Here is a 26,128-nt window from a genome sequence, read left to right as displayed (position 1 = left end):
AACATGGAACCTGCTTTGTTTTGTAATCTTTCCCTAACTGGTTGTTGTGGGTTTTGTTTGTTTTGTGACAGAATCTTACCATGTGTCCCAGTTGCCCTGGCTTTTGTTATGAAACCCAGGCTGACTTCCAGTTTGTGAGCCTCTGACCTCAGCTATCTGAGTGCCTAGATTTTATGCATGTGCTATCATGCCTTCCTCCCCCATCCTTGGTATTAGAGCTGGAATTCAGGGCTTTATCCACGCCCCATACAATGGGACAAGTTCTCTCACACTGAGTCTAGCTCCCTCCTACATGCAAAAAATAATAATAGTATTTTTCTCTTTGAGGAAAATATAAAAGGATATGTAGCCCTTTAATTGCAACAGGAGCATAGTGGCAGAGGTTTTTGTTGTTGGTATTGTTGTTGCTTCAGATCATCTTTGCCTTCTGCTTTTTGGCCTACATACAGGTCTTGATAAGTCTTTCCTATATGGGTCAGTTTCACCAATTAAAGCTCTGGAGAATTGAGACTGAATTATTTACAGGTTTAGTATGCTGTTAATCTTATGTGAGATACTTCTGCTGACACAGAACGATATTGACAAACAACCAAGGATCTGTCTATACCTGAGCTCTGTTGAATAGCTTTGTCCTTCTGGAAATGTCAGTTGCTTATGTGAAATGAAACAGGTCAAGCCTCATAATCTTTGTCTGAGAATAGAAGCTTGTAAGGACCATAAAACTATTCATGAGCTGCAGCTTAAAAAGATTTGGAGACAGAGATGCTACAATTCTACTCTGCTGTCCTTATGTGACACATGGTCAGATGAGCTCAGTTGATTGGATCTGTCTTTTCAAATTGATACAGTTAGTGTATTTTTTTAATCTAACTTCATTGGTGTTACATGGCAGAGAGCTGTTACTTGAGGAGATGACACAGTTCCTTTGTTACAATAATTAATGCAATAAATTAGTTTAATGTAAGGAAGAAACCCAAAGGGAAGTTGATTGTATTTCTCATAGAGCCCTGGGTGGAAATTAAGTTGATTAGTGAGTTCTCTTGAAATGTGGCAGGTGGAGAGGGAGATACGTTACTATTCTGTCTGAGTAAGCTCAGAGTGGCTTACATGTTGTACTATCCTCACCGGAGGGTACCTAAGATGATGTGATTTAAGGGCAGCATTGGGATTCAGGGAAGATGATATAATATGACACTCTTCTCAGCAACTTTGTTGTATCCCATTGATTTATTTTCAGTTCTCTATGCACATACCCATATTGAACTTCATACCATTGTTATTTGAAGGTGTGCCTTGTCAGCTCAACAATCTAGTGGGTTGGAAGAGCTTGGTGAAAGAAAATATGAGCTTTGTACATTGAACCTGAGAGATGTTTGTTTTGAGGTGCTGGAAATTGAACCCAGAGATCTATGCATAATAGTTAAGTACTCTATCACTGAGCTGCGCTCCTAGCCTGGACCTGAAAGATTTTGAAACAAGATAGAATCTGTCAGTCATTATAGAGTAAGGTTTTCTGAGCCACATCTGAAGGTAGAAATAGTGTAGGGGATGTTATTTTATTAGCATATATTAAATATTTTCATATATATAATGTGTCTGTATTTACATCCACTTACCTCTTGACCCTCCCACTTCTGCTGTTTTCTTTCCTGTTTAACCTTTTACTTTGGTGTCTTTTTTTCTTCTTTTGAATTGTGAACCAAGGAATTTAATTAGGGTTACTCATGTGAATGAGGGCTGGAGGTTATTTGTGGAGGAATGGACAGCTTATCAGTGGCTATACCACTGAAGAAAATGTCCTTCTCTACCTCCTGAGGGTGGTCTTGAACTTCTGGTCTTCCTGCCTCTACCTCCCAAGTGTGTTTCTATGGGTGCTACGGGATTGAACCATGCCTGCTAGGCTAGCATTCTTGGAGGTCTGTGGTTTATCCATTAGGTTACTGAGATTTAAAAGCAAGCACTGTAATAATAACTCAGTTACATCCCAGCTGGGTAGGAATCCTTGAAAAGGAGAACCTAGATCAGTCTGTAAAAGAAGAAATGATTGTCATTTCCCTTCATAGGACCCCAATGGCTATTGGTAAAATCTGTAATCTAATTTGTTTTAACATTTTCTTTATACTTTTTTTTTAACTTTGTTTTTTTTCTAGATAGTGTTTCTCTGTATAGTGCTTGCTTTGTAGACCAGCGTGCTTCAAACTCACAGAGATCCACCTGACTCTGCCTTCTGAGTGCTGGGATTAAATTCATGTGCCACCGCGCGGCTCTTTACTTTTTTAAATGCTGTAGATGACTTATAGCTAGCTGAGGCAGCACATTCTTATAGTCTCAGTACACAGGAAGCAGGAGGATCTTGAGTTCAAGGCAAGCCTAGGCTACCCAGTGAGACCCTATACTTAAAAACCAAACCAAACAAAAAAAGGTAGGGCATAGTGGTACATGCCTTTGTTTCTCAGCACTGGGGAGGCAGAGGTAAACCTAGTCTGTATTCTAGGCCAGCCTTAACTACACAATGAGTCTCTCTTTACCAGATAAATAATTAAACAGATAGATAGATAGATAGATAGATAGATAGATAGATAGATAGATAGATAGGAGGATGGATGGATGGATGGATGGATGGATGGATGGATGGGAGGGGGGAGACTAGTTAGTCTAATTAGTTGACCAACGAAGTTTAACCCTAAAATAGCCCTCTGCATGTTTGGACACCAGAACTTTATGATATTTCAGTCACTGATAGTTTTGAGTTGTCTGTTTTAGTTTTATGGTTTTTTTGAGAGGGTTTCTCTGTGGCTTTGGAGCCTGTCCTGGAACTAGCTCTTGTAGACCAGGCTGGCCTCGAACTCTCAGAGATCCGCCTGCCTCTGCCTCCCGAGTGCTGGGATTAAAGGCCTGCACCACCATCGCCTGGCTAGTTTTATGTTCTGAGAACATGCTTAGAAATGGTGGATTTTTCTCCCATTTCATATAAGAAAAATTAATATCTAGTGATGAAGCTTGCGTAATGTCAGTGGAAATTCAAGTTCTGAAATAATTTCTCTCTAATATTTTTATTTATGTGTGTATGTGCTTGTATAGTGTATGCAACATGTGTGGGAGGGCTTGCACAGACCAAAAGAAGGTTTTGGATCTCTTGGAACTGTGTTACAGCTGCTTATGAGCTTCCCAGTGTGGATACTGGGTATTGAATCCACGGTCCTCTGGTAGAACAGTATGTAATATGCTGAGCCATCTCTCCAGCCCTTGAAATCACATCTTCTGATTCTAAGTTTAATTTTTTTTACGATAATATGTTAACCAGAAGTGAATATAGCATTATTTTTGGAGAAGAGTGCCTAGCCAGATGGTCCTGACTGCTGCTCATTTGTGACATGAGTTTTGTAAGCAAACCATGTACACTTAAATGCAGCTGTCACTCGTCCAGGCCAAAGCCTGTAAAAAAATTTTATCTAAAGCCCTAAAAAGAGGAGAGGGTAGCACTTTATACTTTATTTTCTGCTTAAACTGGATTGTCTGTGAATAGTTAAAAAGAAAAAGAAATCTCTGTTTAAGGCCTTCTAGGGCTACAGAGCTCTATCTGCGTAGAAAGGGAAGTACTTCTGTTGTGCTTATATGTAAGTTTGGCTTAAGTAATTGATTTGCCTTCTGAACAAGGGCAGTAAACTTTTCAGTCTTAGTCTTCTAGTAGAGAGGTCTGATTTATTCCTATGGTAGTATGGCCTATGACAAATAACCTCAAAACATGCAGTTGATAACTGAAAGTGTGTGTGTGGTTTATGAATTTATCCCTGGACTGTCAGGTCAAGAGCTATATTTAGGTTCCAAATAGGAAATTGGGATCTGGACTTCAGTTATGATGTGACTACTTTGTTTGGGTATAGAGATTGAAGAATAATCCTTATGACCTTGTTGGTCCTTTAGCCATAGCCATACAGAAAGAGTTTCTTGGTGATATCCACAGAAACAGCACAGGTGACATTGACAAGTTATGGTGGACGAAAGATGTCAGAGTCTGTTGTGTGGGGGTCCAAAATAGGGAAATGGAGTACAATTCCACAGAAGGGAAGAAAAGGAAAGCAGTTACAGAAGCTCTTGCATAGTATAAGTACTTTGAAACATTCTCTCTTTAAACAGTTGGTTGTCTTGATCCTGCACTTTCTCATCTATGGAAGCAAGAGGTCACTGCTTTTCATTTCCAGCTAGCTTGATAGTTATCCTACTTCCTAAGGTTAAACATCTCTTCAGTGACCTGTCAGATCTGATTATTAGCTTTATAAAGCCAGAGATATTGTAGGGAACAGATGGGAAATGTTTTGGCTGCTGTGACCAAGGCTAATTAAAGAATCCTTGGCAATTTTGCAGTGTGTATTTTGAAATGTACCACCGAAGTTACTATGAAGCCTGCTGAATTTTGAAAGCTGGGTTTCTGAAAAGACACCTGCTTCAAGTAATGTAATGCTTATGCAATTCTTTATTGTCAGAAATAGGACAAGAGCTCTCTAAAAGAACATCAAGACCACTAGAAATCATTCCTTGGAACGTCTTTTTTATGTTCCTGACATTCAGAAATTCTAGATAGTTTTCTAGAAGAAAAATAACTTTTTTTTGGAAAAATAACTTTTTAATAATGATAACTTTTAATATTTATGACATCTTCAGATTGCACAATTGTATTTGTTTTTACAAGAATTTTTACATTTATGGAACTGGTTTTAGTGTTTTATGAAATTTCTGACAAGATATATGTATTCTTAAATAATTGAAAACAGAGTTCTAGAGAAGGCACAGTGGTTAAGAACATTTGCTGCTCTTGCAGAGGACCTGGTTTCAGTTCTTAATACCCCACAAGCATCGATAACACCGGTTTCAGAAAATCCAGTGCCCTCTTCTGGCCTTTGTGGGCACATGTATGTGCGTGCACACACACACACAAAGGCAAAACACCCATATACATAAATAAATCTTTTAAAAACTTTGCAAAAATGAAAAAATGCTGTTTTGACCACATTAAAAACATCTAAAACCTTTAATATAATTTTTGTTTTGATTGAAGCTAGAACATGGAACTTTTGGCTCAACTGATCTCTCCCCGCCCTCCTAGGGTTTCTCTGTGAAACAGCCCTAGCTGTCCAGGAACTAGCTTTGTTTGCTAGACTGGCCTTGAACTCACAGAGATCTGCCTGCCTCTGCCTCCCTAGTGTTGGGATTAAAGGAGTGTGCCACCACTTACTGGCTAAAAATGTTTTTGATGGGAGGAGAGAAGGGAGGGAAAACTTCAGTCAGGATATAAAATAAATAAAAAAAAAAAATTCTTTTCCCACTTAATGTTTTGTTATTTTTTGTTTGTTTTTTGCTTTTTTTTTTTTTTTTTTGATACAGGGTTTCTCTGTAGCTTTGGAGCCTGTCCTGGCACTAGCTCTTTTTTTTTTTTTTTTTTTGGCTCTTTTCAGTTTATTGCATGAAGGAGTTACACTAGTCCAAGTTAAAAGCAGACCCCAAATGGTTACATTATACAAGCTGTGAGGTTTTTAAACTTGTGACAAGGGACAGGAGGGAAATTCTACTCATTGCAAGGAAATCCTCACTTAAGCTTCAGAGTCACAAGCACTTAAAACCCATGAACCTTCAGCTGATCTTCCTTAGCCAGCCCCAGTCACTGGCACTAGCTCTTGTAGACCAGGCTGGCCTCGAACTCACAGAGATCCGCCTGCCTCAGCCTCCCAAGTGCTGGGATTAAAGGCAAGCGCCACCACCGCCCCGCTGTTTGTTTGTTTTTTTGTTTTTTACTCTTGAGACAGAATCTCCCTGGGACGCACAGACTGGTCTTGAACTTAACTCTAGTCTAGGCAGTTGTCAAACTTGTGAGCCTCCTGCCTCATTTTCTCAAGTAGCTTTGCCAACAGACCTAGTAGTATCTTTAAAAGGATTTATTTATTTACAGCCTGGTGAATCCCTTTAATTCCAGGCAGAGGTGGGCAGATGTCTATGAATTTGAGATTAGCCTGGTCTACAAAGTAAATTCTAGGACAGCCAAGGCTACACAGAGAAACCCTGTTTTGAAAAAACAAAAGAGAGAGGTTTGTTTATTTTACTGTAGCTTCTAGTAAAAGATTCTTACCTAACAAATTTTCTATTCAAAATTCTATAGATTCCCTTTCCCTTCTCCTCATTTTTTGTTGTTTGTTTTTAAGATCATATCTAATGTAGCCCATGCTTGTCTTTTTGGAGGGTGTGGGGGTGGGAGCTGTTTCAAGATAGGGTTTCTTTGTGTAACCTTGGTTTTCCTGGAACTCCCTCTGTAGACCAGGCTGACCTCCAACTCCTCCCACTGCCTCCTGAGGTCTAGCATTAAAAGCATGAAACACCACTGCCTGGCTGTTTTTCCTGTTTAAAAACCATTGATTTCACAAAACCAGGTGTGATGACATGTGGCCTGTAATCCCAAGTGTTAGGAGACTGAGGCAGGAAGCCTACTTGAACTCATGAGTTTGAAACCAATCTTGGCAATGTAAGGAGATCCAGTCTAAAAAAAGGCTAAGTGTGTGGTACCTGCTTGTCCTGTCCAAGTCAGCGGGTGAAGGTCAAAGTTCAAGGCCTTCTTCAAGCAGCCTTGGGCTGCTTGAGATTCTGTCTCTCTAAACAAATGAATTTGCTGAACATTTAGTGACCATTTTCAGTTTGCATGCAAGGTCTTTGTTCTCCTCAATGTGTTATCCCTGTATTTTATCTTTGGTAGGTTGCTTTTCTCCCCTTCTAATCTCTTCAGTGGCATCTCTCTGTTTCCTTTATTATTTTGTCTTTATTGTTCATTCTCTGTGCATTCTGGAAAGATAACTTTATGTGATCTTATTGCATAGATTTATCTTTGTGCTTTTTTGATTGTTGTGGTTTTAATTGACACGAAGCTTTAATTTGCATCTTTCTTTCTTTGTGTATAAGCAAGCATTTTACTACCCTCTGCTTCCCTCTTCTCTTCCCTAGTGGTATGTCCTTTTGTCGTTTCAACTAAGTTATATCTTTTCATTTCAGACTGTTACCTTTTTAAAGCTTTTCTTCCTTATTGGCATGCTTTATCTCTTATATACGTCAACCAGTTTAGTGAAAAAAGAACTCTTAGCAAGTCCCATTCATTTTATGTTTATGCTTTCCTTTTCTCTCCTCCAGTCTCTTTATTACCATCCTATTTTATAGAGAAAATTCTCTTGAATGTAAGGAAAGTTATAGTAGTTTTTCAAGGATAAAACTACATGTGGTCATTAGTGAGTGGCTAAATTACACACCGATAATAATGTAGCTCTGGAGATGGGGAGTAAACTTTTAATTAATGTGGAGTAGACGTTAACCCTAGCCACAGTTAAAGAGTGTGTCGACTTGATGCATTATCAGCTGCCGAAGATCTGTGCTGTCATAATCCTCTTCAGTGGGAATTCAGTTTAGCATTCCCTTTCCTAAAAATGCCCTTCGCCCTTATAGAATTGTTTCCAATACCACATTCTGTTGCTTTGTTCACTGTGATTTGTTGCTATATTCCTAACATTTGTTTAATGTTTGGTGTATCTTAGGGAATGAGTTTTATTTCTGCACTTTTGTGTCACGTCTCTACCTCGACACGCAAGGAAGACGCGACACCCGGAGCTCTTCTTGCAGCAGTTTTATTCAGGACTTTACTCACAGCAATCTTTCTCCTTCTCTTCCCCTCCCTCTCTCTTTCTCTCCTCTGTCCTCCTGGGCAAACCTCTCCCAGCCCTTAAGTAGGCATAGGCTACCAACCCCGGATTGCCAAGTAGTCATTGCCCGTAGGTCCACGTATATGCAAGCAGCTGACAATCATTGCGTGATAATAGCATAAGTCAGGTCTTAGCCATAATTAGGAGCTGATTATTAGATGTGGCTCCACTCAGCTCGCTAAACTTTTGTTGTTTGTTTGGTTGATTGGTTTGTTTTGTTTTGTTTTTTTGAGACAGGGTTTCTCTGTGTAGCTCTGGCTGTCCTAGAACTAGCTCTGCAGACCAGGCTGGCCTCGAACCCAGAGATTTGCTTGCCTCTGCCTCCCAAGTGCTGGAATTAAAGGTGTGTGTTACCACTACCTGGCAAGTTTTAAGAACATCAGGTGAATGAACAAATATCTGTTCTACTACTCTTGCAACCCAAGTCTTCTTGAATATTAAAAATTCTAGATAGTTCACTAAACATTTCTTTAGAATTCTTAGGTCACTTTGAAAATCCTCATCTCTCTGACTTTTCAGGGGTTATATTTCCTTTGCCTTTAATGGGGTAATTTTTCTTCTCTTAGTTGTTATATCTTATCCTCCCACCCTTACTTTAGCTCATTCTATAGAAAGCAAGGTTTGTGTAGACTTAATATTTGCTAATAAATAGTAATTGCTGTTGACAATAAACTTTCTACTTAATTAATGGGTGTGCTTCTCAAATCTAAAGCTAAACTGAAGATTAAGGTGTATTACTTCTTGCTTAAAATCTCAGTTACTTAAGCCGGGCGATGGTGGCGCTCGCCTTTAATCCCAGCACTCGGGAGGCAGAGGCAGGCGGATCTCTGTGAGTTCGAGACCAACCTGGTCTACAGAGCTAGTTCCAAGACACAGGCTCCAAAGCCACAGAGAAACCCTGTCTCAAAAATCCAAAAANTTTGGTTTTTCGAGACAGGGTTTCTCTGTGGCTTTGGAGCCTGTCCTGGAACTAGCTCTGTAGACCAGGCTGGCCTCGAACTCACAGAGATCCTCCTGCCTCTGCCTCCCGAGTGCTGGGATTAAAGGCGTGCGCCACCATCGCCCGGCTATAAACCATTTTCTACTAGTGTATTGTTTGTTTACTTGCTTTGGGGTTAGTGTGTATGTGTGTGTATATGTTTTATACATGGGGTCTTCTATAATACAGCCTGGCCTCAGAGTCTATATAGGAAGATGACCTTGAACTTCAAATCCTTTTGCCTCTGCCTCACAAGTGCTAAGATTACAAACATGCATCATCAAGCCTGGCTTCACTGCTGAGATTTTAAGTGTCTTATTTAAGGAAGAATGATTCGAATCTAATTATTAACAGAGAAGTATACTGTGAAGTTATTTTAGAATATTGTGGAATGATAACATCCTTATACAATGAAATTCAAAATGTCTTTTAGCACTGGCATGTGAATTATTTGTGCTCTTTATATATTATGAGTTCTTAAAAAGATTTTTGTAGTATCTCAAGTACATATATGCCACTGAGTAGGAGGATAGAAGATTGGCAGTTATGTGGTGGGGGAATCATCACACAAAGTGACTACACATTTGTATACACCATGTTAGAGCAGATCAGTTTCACCCTCTGCAGACTCCCAAACATCTGGTGGAATGTCTGTTTTAGACAAAACATGCCATAAGGCATTTCTCCTTTTGCTTATACACATGTGCTTGGATTGAGGATGTTGGGATTTGAAATCAAACAATCTCAGAAAGAGGCTGGCATTTTTTTTCTCTAGTGTTTCTTGTCCTTTCCCACCTCTTAAAAATACCCGGTGGTAAAAGTCAAAGTGTGATATATTTAGTCTGGAACTTGCCCTTAGAATTACTTAGGGTAATGACAAGCTAAAGCTTAGTATGCTAACTCCGTAAGTACAATACACAGCCAGCTTTCTTGAGCATTAAACTAACCATTATTTCTTCGGTTTCAGTCTCAGTAAAGCTGGCTTTGTGTTTGAGAACAGTATTGGTGGACAATATGCATTAATAAAGTCTAGATTTTATCCTAAACCAAGCAAAATATTTATGTAATAGGTGCATTAGGAGTTGGGATGATAGTCAGTAAAGTGCTTGTCCGGTAAGCACGGAGACCTGTGTTCTGTTTCCAAGCACCCATGCAGAAAGTTGGGTGCTAATCCTAATGCTGAGAAGCCAGAGAATATATGGATCCTTGGAGTTGACTGGCTAACTAGCCTAGTCAGCAGCAAGCCCAGGTCCTAATAAGAATCCTATCTCAAAAAAAAAAAAAAAAAAAAAAAAAAAAAAAAAAAAAAAAAAAAAAAAAAAAAAAAAAAAAAGAATCTCAGTTACTTGCATGTGTTCACTTAGTACAGTCCTGTTCTAGAATGACTTTTTTTTTTGCCTCAGGACCCTAATTTTGTTTTTTTATTTATTTATTATGTATACAATATTCTGTCTGTGTGTATGTCTGCAGGCCAGAAGAGGGTACCAGACCTCATTACAGATGGTTGTGAGCCACTATGTGGTTGCTGGGAATTGAACTCAGAACCTTTGGAAGAGCAGGCTATGTTCTTAACCACTGAGCCATCTCTCCAGCCCAGGACCCTAATTTTGTAGACACTCTTGTGACAGAATAGGTGGAAAGTCTTGCCTTGTTCTCTGTGAATCATTTCTAAACAGATACAGAAAGATAGTACACAAAAGAATAAGTAAGAACAAACTTTGGGCTTTATCATAAAGTAGTTGCTGGATGGTACATGTTTTCTAGATGATGTTTCCCTCTAGGTCTCCTAGGCCCGAAGACAATGGAGAGACATAAATTATCCTTTTAAAGCCAGTCTCTGCTTTAAGTTGGGTAAAGTTGTGGTGTTTTCCAGTTGGTTCTTTAAATTTCACCATATTAAAGAAAGAATCACTCTACTTTCAGGAGATAGGCTTTCAGCAGAGTCAAAGAAAATATTTTTCTTCGTAGATATTTTAGCGTGAAAGGCTGTATTGAACCCTGCTTTGTGGACATGATTTCCAGCCTAGAGTTTGATAAGGACTTTGTAACTTCTTTGGGCTTAAGTCATAAGTTCAGTCTCTTCTGAGAATTATTCCCTCTGGTTGCAGTTACACACTGAATTTCCATTTTTCCTAGCTGCCTTCTGTTTTATTTCCCTTAACCATAATAAGGCTTTTTTCTTAAATGCTAGAATGACAAGGAATCTGTACACCATTTTTAGTAGGGATTGGCTGTTAGCAGAGAGCTGTTAAGGCTTTTGCTAGATCATGTTCTGAGTCACTGATAATTCAAGTAGCTAGCAGAAAGGGGGTGTGAGCAGAGTTGTTGCAACTTCAATCTGTGATGTGCTTGGGCCTGTATTGATTCAAACAGGATTGCCAGCTGGCCGTAGTAGGAGTCTTTCAGGAAGGGGGAACTAATTGTAAAGGACTACTAGTTAACACCACAGAATCTTGGGCACCTAGAAATACTGTATTCTTCCCTGAGGAGATGGAGTGGGAATTACCTTCTCTAGGTCCATCGTGACATGGTTGGAAATACAACTGAGCTTGTCTTGCCCATTGAGGTATGATAGCCACACAGGAAGTTCCATTTTGTATGGGAGTTTATTTCAATCTATCTCCTTGCCTGTATTGTTTTCTTTAACGGATTTTTAAAATTTTCTTTTTCCAGCAATGATGTTGTCCACTGGACATGTACTGGCCAAGGAGGCAGGTTTGAGAACATAGCTGAAGCTGAAAATAGGAAAGCTGGGGGCAAGGAAGAGCCTTGAATCTTGAGGTGGGACGTTGACTCTAAGATGTCCTTGAGCAGTGGAGCCTCCGGAGGGAAAGGAGTGGATGCAAACCCGGTTGAGACGTACGACAGTGGGGATGAATGGGACATTGGAGTAGGGAATCTCATCATTGACCTGGACGCCGATCTGGAAAAGGACCAGCAGAAACTGGAAATGTCAGGCTCAAAGGAGGTGGGGATACCAGCTCCCAACGCTGTGGCCACACTACCAGACAACATCAAGTTTGTGACCCCAGTGCCAGGTCCTCAAGGGAAGGAAGGCAAATCAAAATCCAAAAGGAATAAGAGTGGCAAAGACACTAGTAAGCCCACTCCAGGGACTTCCTTGTTCTCTCCAAGTGAGGGAGCAGCAAACAAGAAGGAAGTGCAGGGTCGCTCGGGAGATGGTACCAGTGCAGGAGGCCTGGTTGCTGCTATTGGCCCCAAGGGCTCAGAGAAGGCTGCTAAGGCATCACGCAGTGTAGCTGGCTCCAAAAAGGAAAAAGAGAACAGCTCATCTAAGAGCAAGAAGGAGAGAAGTGAAGGAGTGGGGACTTGTTCGGAAAAGGATCCTGGGGTCCTCCAGCCAGTTCCCTTGGGAGGACGGGGTGGTCAGTATGACGGAAGTGCAGGGATGGATACAGGAACCGTGGAGCCACTTGGGAGTATAGCTATTGAACCTGGGGCAGCACTCAATCCTTTGGGAACTAAGCCGGAGCCAGAGGAAGGGGAGAATGAGTGTCGGCCTCTAAAGAAAGTCAAGTCTGAAAAGGTAAGAGGTGGCTAGATCTGACTGCCCGTTGCCGGTCAGAACTGCCCTGGACTAACTGCCAACTGTTCTATGCACTCTGTGGGAAGCTCATTAGTTTGTGGGTAATGACCAATTACAAGGTCAGAGCAGCTGGTAATAATAATGTGATTTTGTTCCAAATTAAAGGATTCCCTACAGAGTCATTTGCAGCAGGCTTAGACCTCTTGGAATACAGTTTCTGTTTGGGGGTCAGCTACTTGGTAGAATGAATTTTCTCACACCTTGTTATTGTCACATGTCAGACACTTGTTATAGGCTGGCATTTAATCTTCATGGTATTTCCTGCTTGGCTGAAATTTCATTATAAGAATCATAATAGTTGATAAATGTAGTAGACTCTAGGTTACATGTTTAAGATGAATGATGTTTTTTTTGTTTTTGTTTTTTTTAACTTTATGTGCATTGGTGTCAGATCCCCTGACACTAGAGTTAACAGTTGTGAGCCACCATGTGGGTGCTAGGAATGAACCTCCTGGAAAAGCAGTCAGTGCTCTTAACTGGTGAGCCGTCTCTCCAACCCCCAGAATGAGGTTCTTAATGGGATAAATGGTACTGCTGGGTCTCTGAAAGGACAAAGAGTTAACTGTCATGGCATATCTGCTAAGTTTTCTATTGGTAGCTACCAAAAAAAATCAATATAGATACCAGTCTAGTAAGCAAGGGGCAGGAGGTACTGACTATACTATATAACACGTATCAGGCCTTATGAGTTACTGTGTAGCTTTGAAAGTTTGGCCTAGAAAGATTCTTTGGCCCCTAAAAGTATTCCTGTCTGCCAGTTATCTCCTGCAACCATTGGAAATCAAAGTCTCCTGGTGGTTTTATTGCTGCCAAATAGTGTAATGATACCTCCTCTGCTGCTTGACTTGGAAGCATAGGTGCCTACAGCCCCGGGAGGCATTAGGACTGAGTCCCTCCCTCCAGGAAAGTGATCTTAGTTGATGTTTCAGGAACTGAAGCTTGTAGGGCTATGGTACAATAGTTTCCAGTTAAGGTCACCTCAGGCTGCCTCAAACTTGAGCATCCTACAGTTTCCTACAAAGCAACTGGCCTGTTGATGAGCTGTTCTTTGGCTCTTGATTTTCTGCTTTGTTCTGCTCACCCTATGCATTCAGCTGATCGCAGCAGATGCAGCATAAATTGATTTCTCTGTAATTACATCAGCTGCAGCAGGAAATACCTATTTCCATATGTAAGTGTTAATAAATAAAGGCTGGATATATGTATTTGGGTAGTGGTGCCCTCTTATTGCCTGGATTTTAATGGTAGCTTGGTTTTGGTTTTCTTTTGTTATTGTTTATTTGTTTGCTATGTTTTTTTTTTTTTTTTTTTTGCTGTAGGGATTTTGGTCTTTGTCTCTGGCACATCTGTAGCTTTTAGCAACATCTGGGTACTTTTGGTAACAGGGCTGTGAATTTCTTCCAGTTATATAACATAATGGTTGATTCTCTTTTGCCAGTGGCAGCTGCCAGAGAGGCTGCCTGTGTTTGGGTGGCAGATGCTGTAGTCCACCTCGGTAGAGTCAAGTTCCAGCTGATTATTGGCACGGTTCATCCTGTGCTGGCTGTGATTTGTCATTTTCTCTGGGGTGCAGATGGATAATGCTGTTTTAAGGAGGCCTGGGAATACCAGGAGTTCTTGCTACTGTTCCAGGCCCATTAGATTGCTTCCTACATCTGGCTTCAGGAAGTCCATGTTCACGTTCATTGTTCTTCCTCTGTGGAAAGGTACTTCTGAGGGTAATCTTCATTTTTTATCCACTTGTGTTGGAGTCTTCTAAATTCAGTTGCAATCTGTGGGTGAAAGGATTAATATTGCTTAACTTTGTGTTTTGTTCATGATTCTCTTTAATGAAGAAATGGACTCTGTTTTCTCTTATAGGTGCCACCTTTAAGCTGAATGTCTTGAAAGATACTGTACCTTTAGCTACTATGTCTTGGTGCCATCAAGTTTTAGCCCTTAATGTAAATTTGTAAGCTTTACCTCACTGGTACACAAAGAATGGAGCAGTCAATGACATGAAAGAGAGAGTGATAGTGCGTCATATTTTGGGAGAAAATAATTTCTTGGAAGTATTTTGAGAAATATATGATTTGTTGTGCAGTCCAGTATTACCATAAGCACAAGTTTACCTTTTTTGTTGTATTTTTCTTTTCATATAGATCTTGTTATGTAACCCTGGCTTGTCTGGAACTTACTACATAGAACAAGCTATTCTTTTTTGATTGGGTAGTTGGTTTTGTTTGTTTGTTTGTTTTCAAGATGGGAGTTTCTCTGTGTTGCCCTGACCTGGTTGTTCTTGAACTCACTTTGTGAACCAAGCTGGCCACAAACTCAAAAGAGATCTACCTGCCTCTGCCTCCAGAGTGCTGGGTGGATTTAAAGGCGTGCACCACCACTGTTTGCTAGAGCTTGAGGCCCTCCCGTCTTCCGGCCTGCCTCTGTAGTGCTGAGATGACTAGCATACACTGCCTACCTGACCGAGTCTCTTTTCTAAAAATCCTTACCTGTTACTCTGGAACCCTGTTTGGGCACACTTGCTCAAAGGTGTTTTTGGTTAATAAAATATTTAAGTAAATGTTTGGAAGTTGCTAGGAGATGAACACACTCTGCAAGGAAAAAGCATTTCTGGAATGGAAAGAGGGGAGGAGGCAAAGTGAAAGAAAAGAAAGGGTCTGGGGTTGTAGCTCAGTGGAAGAGTGGTTGTTGGCCAGAATGCACAAGGCCCGGGTCTTATTCCAGAACACAGAGGTAGGAGAGGTAGATAAGAATGAAAAGTTAGGAGCTTTACCGGGAGCTGATAACTTGGAACCCTAGGGTGTTGCGTACAATGACTGCTCAGGGAGTGCTGATCATTGCTGTAGTTTAGTTTGCAAGCAGAGTCTTTGAAACCTCCTCCAGATTTTTTCCCCCTGAAATATGGGCTTGCCTCTGATATAACTGGTTTGGAATGTTACTTTTTGTAGGGACAATCGACAGAACCCAAACAGCAAAACATGTATGATGTAATCAAGCTGGGAGCCATCATGAAGAAGGGAAACCCAAATTGTGGAAGATGGCTTAACTAAAGCATCACATCCTCTGCTGCTTTTTTTTTCCTTCAAAATTTATTTTATGTATATGGGTGTTTCGCTTGAATGTATGTCTGTGTACATATATTCAGCACCCAGAGAGGACAGAAGTGTTGAATTCTCTGGAACTGGAATTAAAATTTGTTAGCCACCCCATGGGTTCTGGGAACTGAAACTGGATCGTCACCACTGAGCCATCTCACCAGCCGCCCGCCCCCCCCCCCTTTTCCAAATAGGAGAGGAGTTTGTGGTACTAGTTAGAATTGACCCATGTTGAGCTTTAACTAATCTGGTTGAATATTCAACCAGTACCTTAGAGCTTTCTCTAAGTAAGTGTCTGGCATGGTGACTGAGGAATTTTCTGTCAGCCAAGGATGTGTACTTCCCCTCAGGGAATCAATGTTTGCTCCACCGCACCTTCCTGGCATAGTTTACTGGAGAGATTGAGATGGCTCTTAGCAGCCATTGTTGCCCTGAATTGTTGAACACTCCTGAAGAGATGGGGGAGGGAATATTGAGGAATAAACACATGGGGCCTCTGGCTCCTGCCTGCTTCTTTGCTTTTGGCTTGATTGATAGATTGTTAGGTAAATTGTTAGGTTAAGGATGGAAGGAGGGGAGGGGAGGAGAAGGCAGGGCGTCTCTCTGAATGTCCTGAGCTTACTGTTTTTGTCACCATCTGACAGGCAAGAAAAAGGGAATTCACAAACAAGACAGCAGTGATCTATCAGTGCTGACTGTCAGGGCATATGTTCAGGAGTTTCAGATAAGGCATTTATTTAAAAAAAAAATTCAAGTCAGCTCTAGTGTCTATGGTCTAGAATTTTGCAATCCCTATCTTCCTTATCCTTAGCAGTTGCTTTTGATTTTACACAGGCTTTGGCAGTGTTTGGGAATCAGCTTCTGCTGCTTTCAGAATGCTTTGCTTATTTACCACTTTCCTCATTAGTTCAGAATACAAAGAGAATAGTTAAGGGTGCTCCTAGCTTTTATGCCTTCAAATTCTGGGTTCTATCTTTTATGACTTCAGAGAGCATTTGCCCTTGGTTTCCCATTCTAGTTTATGCCTTCCAGCTCATTTGTTTTGTGTTGCAATCCTTCATTGCCCAACCTAGGTCAGGTCTCTTATTCTTTCTGATCCAAGGCTTTCCTAATGCATTCCTCCTGACTTGCTGTTCTTTTCTTTTATTGACTATATAGCAGTCAGCCTTGTTTCCTGAAGCCAAATGTCCTAAAGCGTTTTCCTTCACCAAAAAAATAAAAAGCTGATTCTTACATGGGTTCAAGTTGCATTGTCTAACTACAAGCATATTTTATTTTTATTCAGCAGCTCTTGTTTTCCTTATGGGTGTTGTAATTCAGAGAGAGCCCAGAGAAAGATTATCTTGTCCAATTTCCCCATTTTGAAGACAGGAAGCTAAGAGTTGAGATGTCATGTGACTTTTCCCAGGCGCTCAGAGATTGGGACGAAGCCCGGGATGAAGCCTAACATGGAAGCTCTTTCTTCATGGAAGCTCTTTCTTTCTTTCTTTCTTTCTTTCTTTCTTTCTTTCTTTCTTTCTTTCTTTCTTTCTTTTTTTATTCTTGTGTGGGAGATTTTGCCTGTTTTTTGTTGTTGTTTTTTGTTTGTTTTGTTGTTTTTTTTGTTTTTGTTTTGATTTGATTTGACTCTGGATCTTTGTGCCTAGTGAGCCTTGAATTCGCTTTTTTCAGATCCACAGCAATCCTCCTTCCTCAGTCTCCTGAGTGCTGGGATTACAGGTGTGAGCTATCATGTCACACTTGGTTAAAGCCAGTTTTTTGTTGTTGTTGTTGTTGTTGTTAACACCATGTTCTTTCGTTCTTTCTGTGCGAGTGTGTCTGTCTGTCTGTCTGTCTGTCTGTCTGCCTGCCTGTCTGTGTTCACGTGCGAACACGTGCTGGAACTTGAAGGTTGGGCGTGCTCTAGTACTCTTCTTTATTCCCTTGAGACAGGGTGGGTCTCTCAGTGAACCTAGAAGTAGACTGACAGTCAACAAGTCCATTCATCAGTCCTTCTGTCTCCTTGACTCTACATCTCTGAGGTTGATTGAGATATATTTATCACCTAACTTTTTCCCTGCCCCTCAAGGGTGTTGGGATCCAAGCCAGGTCCACGTGCTTTTACAGCTAGCACTTTTATACTCGCTGAAACACCTTTTCAGCCCCTTGAAAACCAAATTTGTATGGCTTGTGTTTCTCTATATTTCTTTTTGGTTTTTCAAGACAGGGTTTCTCTGTGTAACCTTGGCTGTGTGGAACTCGATTCATAGAACAGGCTGGTCTCGAACTCAGAGATCTGCCTGTCTCTGCCTCCTGAGTGCTGGGATTAATGGTGTGCACCACCACCACTCAGGCTAGTTTAGCATTCTTAAATAAGTGATGATGTTGGTAGTACAGAATTAGCATTTAGCCAGGTGGTGGTCATGCACACCTTTAATCCCAGCACTCAGGAGGCAGAGACAGGCCAATCTCTGTGAGTTTTAGGCCAACCTGGTCTACAGAGCAAATTCCAGGACAGATTCCAAAACTACAGAGAAACCCTGTCTGGAAAACAAACAAACACAAAAATGTTAGCAATTATAGAGGAGTGGCCATGGTTTAGTATGCTTACCTTGAAAGTACAAGGGCCTGAACTTGATCCCCAAAGCCCAATGTAAAAAGTCAGCGTGGTAGCAGAGCTCACTTGGAATACCAGTGCCAGGAAGTCGAGACAGGCATAGTTGTGGGGCTCATTGGCCATCTGGTCTAGACATATTTGTGAACACCAAGCCAATGAGAAACCCTGTTTTAAAGGAGGTGAACAGCAGTCCTGAGGATAACAACCAAGGTTGTCTTCTAGTCCCCACACTCTTGCACACACACATACCTGGATATACAAATTAAAAAGAAAAAAGGGAAGGATCATTCATAGATAGGGCATATGTGTCTTTTGTAGAAGAGGGATAATTGCTTTTAAACTGCTTCTTTGAACTTGATTCCTTTCGATGTGTATATGCCAAAGTATTTCTTTCAGCCAAATTTTTACTGAAGTCATCGAGACACAGCCAGGCCCTTTTGTGAATTGACATACATCAATTGCACATCTTAAGGAGTACAGTTTTAATTTGATATATTTATACAATGTATAATAACCAAGTAAGGTTAATTAACATTTCTGTGTCCTTAAATATTTATCATTTCTTTGTGTTTGAAACCTTCAAATTCTTTTCTTCTGGTGCTTTAAACTATAGTCATCTTATATTATGTAGACTTCAGGATTTATTTATCCTGTGTAACTACAGAAGTTATATGTGACTCAACAGTCCTTTAATGCTAGTTCCTTTCCTATTTGGCAGTTACATCAGCAGATGACCCTGTCTGGTGCTGCTTACCAGAACATATCACTGATAGACAAAGACAGTATGAGTATTAATTGTTTGTTTTTACATATTTATTTACTTATTTGGGAGGGGAATGCACACATATGGAGGTCAGAGAACAAGTTACAGGAGTCAGTGCTCTCCTTTTACTATGTGGGTCCCAGGATCAAACTTAGGTCATCAGGCTTAAAAATCAGAAAGTTTTACTTACTTGCTGAACCATCTTCACTGGCCCAGAGAGTACTGTTGGGTTTTTTGTTTTGTTTTGTTTTGTTTTTTTCGAGACAGGGTTTCTCTGTGGTTTTGGAGCCTGTCCTGGAACTAGCTCTGTAGACCAGGCTGGCCTCGAACTCACAGAGATCCGCCTGCCTCTGCCTCCCGAGTGCTGGGATTACAGGCGTGCGCCACCACCACCCGGATTCTGTTGTTGTTTTTGGGACAGGGTTTCTCTATGTAGTTCTAGCTGTTCTTGAGCTTCCTGTAGACCAGGCTGACCTTGTACTCAGAGACATTTTAACTCACAGTTAAATAAAAGTGCTAGGATTAAAGGTTTGTACCACCACTGCCTGACAAGAATACTGTTATATAGAGAGAAGATGTGCTGTTGGATACCATTGTTTCCTTCCTTCGTATATTAAATGACTATATCCTAAATTCAATAACTATATCTTAGATTCTAGGTACCACACTTGGGATGGAATATATATGCTGAAAGTAAAGCAAAGATGGTTCCTCCTTTCTTAGAGTTAGCAGCATACACATAAAAGGCCAGCCTGATCTACAAGAGCTAGTTCCAGGACAGGCACCAAAGCTACAGAGAAACCTTGTCTCAAAATAAAAAAATTACAATATAGTTGGGCAGTGGTGGCACAGGCCTTTAATCCCTGCACTCGGGAGGCAGAAGCAGGCGGATCTCTGTGAGTTCAAGGCCAGCCTGGTCTACAAGAGCTAGCTCCAGTATAGGCTCCAAAGCTACAGAGAAACCTTGTCACGAGGGAAAAAAAAACAACAAACAAACAACAACAAAATTATTATCAGGAGAACCTCCCTACCTGAGTTCAAGCCCACCTCCCTACCCCCACCCCCTCCTGCTTCAGAACCTACAGTGGAAGCAAGTGGCTCCAGAAAGTTATCCTTTTACCTCTGTATTTGTTCTGAGATGCATGTGCCCACAGTCATAGGTACATATCATATCACATGCACACATACACAACAGGTTTATTTTGTTTTATTTTTAAGTGTAAATTGTTGATCGAATACCAGATCTACTGCATAGTTTTTTGGGATAAGAACCCAGAAATCACCAGGCGGTGGTGGCGCACACCTTTAATCCCAGCACTCAGGAGGCAGAGACAAGCGGATCTTTGTGAGTTTGAGGCCAGCCTGATCTACAAGAGCTAGTTCCAGGACAGGCTCCAAAGCTACAAAGAAACCCGGTCTTGAAAAACAAACAAACAAAAAAGAATCCAGAAATCTTCACTTTCAAGTTTGTTCAAATAATTGCTGTATATATTAAAGAACTTTTGTGAACCTTTGTATGTTTTCTTTATGAGGTACATATTGGGAGCCATTTCTAATTTTATTTATTTATTTATTTATTTATTTATTTTTGGTTTTTTCGAGACAGGCGCCACCATCGCCCGGCTCATTTCTAATTTTAAAACCATCTTTTAGGTAAATCCCACATCGTTTTATGTATGATTTTGTGATTGAGAGTATACTCTGGAACTGGCAAGGTGTCTTAGGTAAAGGATCCCTGGCAAATCTAATGATCTGAGTTTGATTCTCTGAACCCGCATGGTAGAAGATAACTGAATTTCAGATTTTTCCTCAACACCTAAGTCATGTGTGCTCATGTATGCGCACACTCGCTCTTCTCCTTGTCCCCTCTTTCTAGTTTTTTTTTTCTTATTTAAAAAATGTGCTTTCTAGCCTGACTACTGGAGTTTATATCTCAGCTCTGTGCTTCTGAATCTTGACCAAGTTATTTAACTGTTCTGCGCCAGCTGTCTCATGGGAAATGAGAGTGTGCACATAGGTTATTGCAAGATAATTAGTTGTCGGGCCTCATGGCACACATCTTTAATCCCGACACTTGGAAGGCAGGCAGATCTCTGTGAGTTGAAGGTCAGCCTGGTCCACATTGGAAGTTCTAGGATAGCTAAAACTACACAGCAAAATCTTGTTTACCAAACAAAAAATTACATTAGTTAACTCAAAGAAAACACTTAGAATATGTAACACATAGGCAGCATTCAGTAATTCTTAGAAAAAAATTTATGTTGAAGTATGTGTTAGTCTGTTCTGGGCAACAGTGGTCTGAAATACAGCAGTGGTCCACTGTGCATGAAGCCCAGCAGGAAGAGGTAAACATTAGCTAAGATTTTTAGCACTGTGTTCAGAAAAAGTTCCAAACCTGGGCTGATGCTATGTTTGTTCTACAGGCTCAACAAACCAAAAAATAATTTTCTGAGGTATTGAAGTGGCCTAATTGCATTTCAGATTTTTTTGAGAATTGTATTTCTTTTTGGCCAAATCTCTGGAATGGTGTGGAGTATGTTGGATGGATGTTGCTGTGGGTCTGCCAGCATATACAGTCATGGCAGAGCATGGAAGAGCAGTGCTTTTGTTGCTACATAAGCGTGCAAGAAAAAATAGAATCTAAGTCCTAGTCCTTAATTTCCCTTCCCTGATGTGAATTTGTATTTTTGCCATTTGGGTACAAGAGCTTTTACCAGCAGGGCTTATCCAGGGAGGCAGCAGGGCCTGTGCTTTCAGGCTAGAGGTGGCAATAACACACACAGCTGAGATCTGCCACTGCTGACTGCCTGAGCTCTTCTCTCTGTGATTCGCACTTTTCAAGCCATGCTTGAGTAACCTGCCTCCAGAGCTGCTGACAGGGCTGTGTTCAGAGGCCTTCGAAATTACACTGTTCATTCCCTTATCATCCTCTGACCTGCAGTGCAGAGCCTTCTGGTGCAGGAACGAGGCAGAAAAAATCCAGACGGCTTCTGGCCAGCATGTGTCAAGAGCTACAAAGAAGGAAATTGGACTTGCTCTCTTAAAAACCACGGGGTTAGGCTTTGATTTTTGGATCCTGCTGAGAGTTATTTGTGTGTGAGAGCATGCTTTATCTCTGTATTTGTATAGAATGATTCTGTATGGCAATGCTATGGAGGAGTGACTGAGAGTGGAGAGCAGAGGGAAGATTGCTTTCCTCTTCAGTTAATTTCCCCGTTGTACCATTGGAGTGGGCTTGGAAGAATTAGCATTAGGAAGGTGCCAGTCCATATTAATATTTTAAAGTATATTTCTCTTGATACAGTTTACTCACGGATGAGAGCACCCACATAAGAAATGTCTTTGGCTGTCTGAGGATGTTTGTATCAAATGCTGTCCCCTGGAGTTATTCATCCTGGATGATAGTGGTGTCAGTGCTTATGTTGCCTTAGACTCTAGATCTTTCTCAGTAAGAGGTAAAGTTCATGTAAGATAGAGAATAGAATGCTGGAAGAGAATTAGGGAGGGTAATTTAGAACATTTTGAAATTTTCTATTTATAGGATAAAATTATACTTAAGGGGGCTAGAGTTAGGGCTTAGCAGTTAAGAGCACTTGCTGCTCTTGCAGAGGACCCACGTCCAGCTGCAAGAGATCTAACGCCCTCTTCTGGCCTCTGCTGGCACCACACACATCTGACATTTATATAGACACCCACACATAAATATAAATAATAAGATACAATAGATCTTAAAGAGTGTATCTCCTTTATGGGGATCGGTATTACAAAGTGACCTCTCTTTTCTTTTAGCATTTTATTTTGCTATAGGAGACCAACAGGACAGTTTTGTTTTTTTCCAGTATGAAGAAAAAATATTGATGGTAAAAGGGTTCTTGCTCACTCTCTATGTATCTGTCTGTAATTCTTTCTTGGTCTTGAATCTTCATGGCCCTAATGTCAGTGAGACCTTTCATTTTTTGGCTTCAGAACAGAAAGGGAAGGGAAGGAAGGAAGAAGGAGGCAAGGAAGGAAATCCTGTAGTTTTAGACCCTGGAGGTGTTTTTAAGCCCTTCATGTCTTTCCTTTAAAAGTACTCCTGAGAAGTGTTTTCACGTGAAGTGGTAACTAAGGTGAAAATGAAAGCTGCCCTATGCCCTTCAGTATCAGCAGCCTTTGTGGTCTGGTTAAAGACTCCAGTGTCAAACTTCAGCCCAGGATATCAGGGTAACCCTTGGTATCAGTTTCCCACAATTTGCATTTTAACATTAGCTCTCCTGCCTGCTGTTGTGGCACCTATTTGTAATCCCAACACTTGGGACTCTGATGGGGCTGGAGCTTGAGAATTCAAGGTAAGTAGTTTTGTAGTAGAACCTGTTTGTAAAAGAAACAACAAAACCCCCAAACATTAGCTGTTTTATATTGACTGATATTCAAGTTTCAGATCCACTATTACCATGTCTCCTTCTTAAAAGTGAAAATGAGGGGTCAGAGAGATGCCCTATCTGTTAAGAGCACTTGCTGCTCTTGCAGAGGACACAGGTTCAGTTCACAGCACCCACATGATGGCTCACAACCTCTAACTCCAATTCCATAGAATCAGGTGTCATTTTCTGGCCTCCGTGACCTCTGTGTGCACATACCACACATACCTACATATGGGCAAAAATACCCATACATGAATGAAAATAAATATTAAAAATCTTTTAAGTGAAAATGAAATTTACCAAAAACATTAAAGGGTAAAATAAAAACCCTGGAACCGGGTGTGGCAGCACACACCTGTAATCCCAGCACTCAGGAGGTAGAGACAGAGGCAGACGGGGTCTCTATGAGTTCAATGCCAGCCTGGTCTACAGAGTGAGTTCCAGGACAGCCAGATTTGTAGCTCTGGCTACAGAGAAACCCTGACTTGAACCACCCCTACCCCCAACCCCAACATACACACAAAAAGCCCTGGACCATAGTTTGTTTTTTAACCCCTTTGCTGTATAGATTATAATTTCTCTTTGTTGACAAATTGAGGTGCTTCAAATTTGGACGGATTAACTAAGGGTTTGGAACTTAGAACATTTTTTACTTTTATTTTATTTGGTTTTTATCACCAATTTAGGGTTTGGAACCTTGAGAACAGACTCTGACTCTGCTTTCTTCCTCCCAGAATTCAGTTCTGTCTTCTCCACCTACCTAAGTTCTGCCCTATCAGGTCAAGGCAGTTTCTTTATTCATTAACCAATACAAGCAACACACAGAGGGGACTCCCACATCATGTGTGTCCCTGGAAAACTCACTAATTGCTTTTAAGTTTAAGAGAATTGACTTTTGTTTGGTAATAGCCTCTTTAAAAAAGGTTTTCATCGGGCAGTGGTGGCGCACGCCTTTAATCCAGCACTTGGGAGGCAGAGGCAGGTGGATCTCTGTGAGTTCGAGACCAGCCTGGTCTACAAGAGCTAGTTCCAGGACAGGCTCCAAAACCACAGAGAAACCCTGTCTGGAAAAAAACAAAAAACAAAACAAAACAAAAAAAAAAGGTTTTCATAAACTGGTACCCAGTTCACTCAGCTCAGAGTTGGTATTTCTGGATGATTTCTTCTTTATTCAGGGACTTAAACGTGCTCTGAATCAGATGCCAGTGATGCTACTGAATGCTGTAGAAAGGAGACATGTGGCACATGTTTACCTTGGACAGATTATTTTATTCTAGCTACAAAGGTCTCTTAGTGCTTAGACTTCTCACTTTAGGCCACATATTAAAATCACTTCTGGTGCCTTTTAAGTTTGTGGGGCTAATGTTACTCTCTGTTAAAAACCCATTATTCTTGTGGAAACATTCTATATAGGTTCTTTACTACAGTATGAAATTGCCGGGTATGGTGGTGCACATCTGTAACCTAGCACCAGGGAGGCAGGGACAGGTGGATCTCAGTGAATTCGAGGTCAGTCTGGACTAAAAAGTGAGTTCCAGGACAGCCAGGGCTATCACAGAGAAAACCTCTCTCGAAAAACCATATTGTATAATTGAGATTGTAATTTAATTGCAATGTTTCTCCCTTTTTCTCCCTCTACTCCCTCCCATGTAGCCCTCCCTGCTCTCCTTCAAATCCATAACCTCTTTTTTAAAATCAATTTTTATTGCATGCACTTATGCATTTGTACATACGTATATAGTCCTAAATACACCAGTTGAGTCCATATAATGTAGTTTTCAGGGCTGTCCATTTGGTTATGAACAGCCAATTGGTGTGCCCGAAGGACCATCTCGCCTACTCCTGGCTTTATTCAGTTACCTGTAGTCCTTTGTATAGGATTGAATCCTTGTGGGGTTTTCCTTATTCAGTTTGGCATGTTTGTTGGTGTTCTCCTTGTTCAACTCATTTTTGGGCAGTCATATTGGTGAGACTTTGTGGGTATTGCTTCTGTTGTAGCTAGAAGACACAATCTCACAGCAGAGTCCCTGACCTTTGACCCTCTGGCTTTTATAGTTCCCAGTGAACTCCTATAGTTGTCTTTGCCATTTCTAGATGGGGTTACCTGCTGTACTTTAAATGCTTTGCTGTTCAGGGTGTCTCATACCATGTTTCAGATTCTCCTCCAACTGTTCTTTTTCAGTACTTGTTCTATAGCACAGGGCCAGTCCTTTAGAATTACAGTTATACTGAACTCAAGTTTGCAGTTTCATCATTATTAGGAGAAATACTGGATTTCTGAGATTTTATTTAAAAAAGCCTTTAAAGCCTAGTGTCCATATTAGCATTACTGAGTCAACTTTAAAATAGACAAATTTGAAGTTAATTCATTGTTTTATTGTTTGTCATGGCCCTCTGTTCAGTCCAGACTGGCCTCAAACTTAATACTGGGATTATAGGTATGCATCAACACAGCTAAAGAAAGTTCTTATGACTAGATCTACTTTACACAGTCTGGAAATTTAGATTTTTGTTGTTTGTGTTATTAAATTGATTAAGAGAACATGGCAGATTTGGATAATCAAAATTCATTGCAGATACAAAAGCAGGGGTTTGGGGTTTTTTTATTCCCAATGAGCTTATGATTACATTTTTGTGTTTATTGTGGACAAAGATGTTTCCTGAAAGCTTGACATTCTAAGATAAAAGAAAGCTGCTGTAAATGAAGACTTTATTCCTGCCTGAGTCTACTTTTGGATATAATCAAACTAAACATGCTGTTTTAGGGAGATAAACCATTACCTCTAAGAAATAGCAGAAATCCCTTATCTCTTAGTTTTTAAATTTGTTTTGTCTTTAGTAAACTTAATTTCATTGAAATCCAGAAGATAATTAAATGTTTTGAGCTATAAACCATTTTCTTTTTTCTTTCTTTCTTTCTTTCTTTCTTTCTTTCTTTCTTTTTTTTTTTTGGTTTTT

General features: G+C 40.6%; 1 protein-coding gene across 4 annotated transcripts in view; it reads left to right on the top strand.

Annotated features, from left to right (window-relative positions):
• Window positions 1-26,128, top strand: part of Znf609 (zinc finger protein 609) — a 151,637-nt gene that overhangs the window by 24,070 nt on the left and 101,439 nt on the right. For 3 of the 4 annotated variants that reach the window (XM_050152029.1, XM_050152028.1, XM_050152027.1), the window contains exon 2: window positions 11,383-12,256. The exons of the other annotated variant lie outside the window; for it this stretch is intronic. In XM_050152029.1, coding sequence (XP_050007986.1) covers window positions 11,510-12,256 — 747 coding nt within the window. In that variant the 5' untranslated portion in view covers window positions 11,383-11,509. The remainder of the gene's footprint in view (window positions 1-11,382; window positions 12,257-26,128) is intronic. 4 annotated transcript variants of the gene reach the window in all.

This window comes from Alexandromys fortis, unplaced genomic scaffold (assembly GCF_014885135.2).
Source record: "Alexandromys fortis isolate MF-2015 unplaced genomic scaffold, M_Fortis_MF-2015_v1.1 scaffold_70, whole genome shotgun sequence".
Taxonomy (NCBI): Eukaryota; Metazoa; Chordata; class Mammalia; order Rodentia; family Cricetidae; genus Alexandromys; species Alexandromys fortis.
Note: the sequence above shows the minus strand (reverse complement) of the source record. Positions and strands in the feature narration are given on the sequence as shown.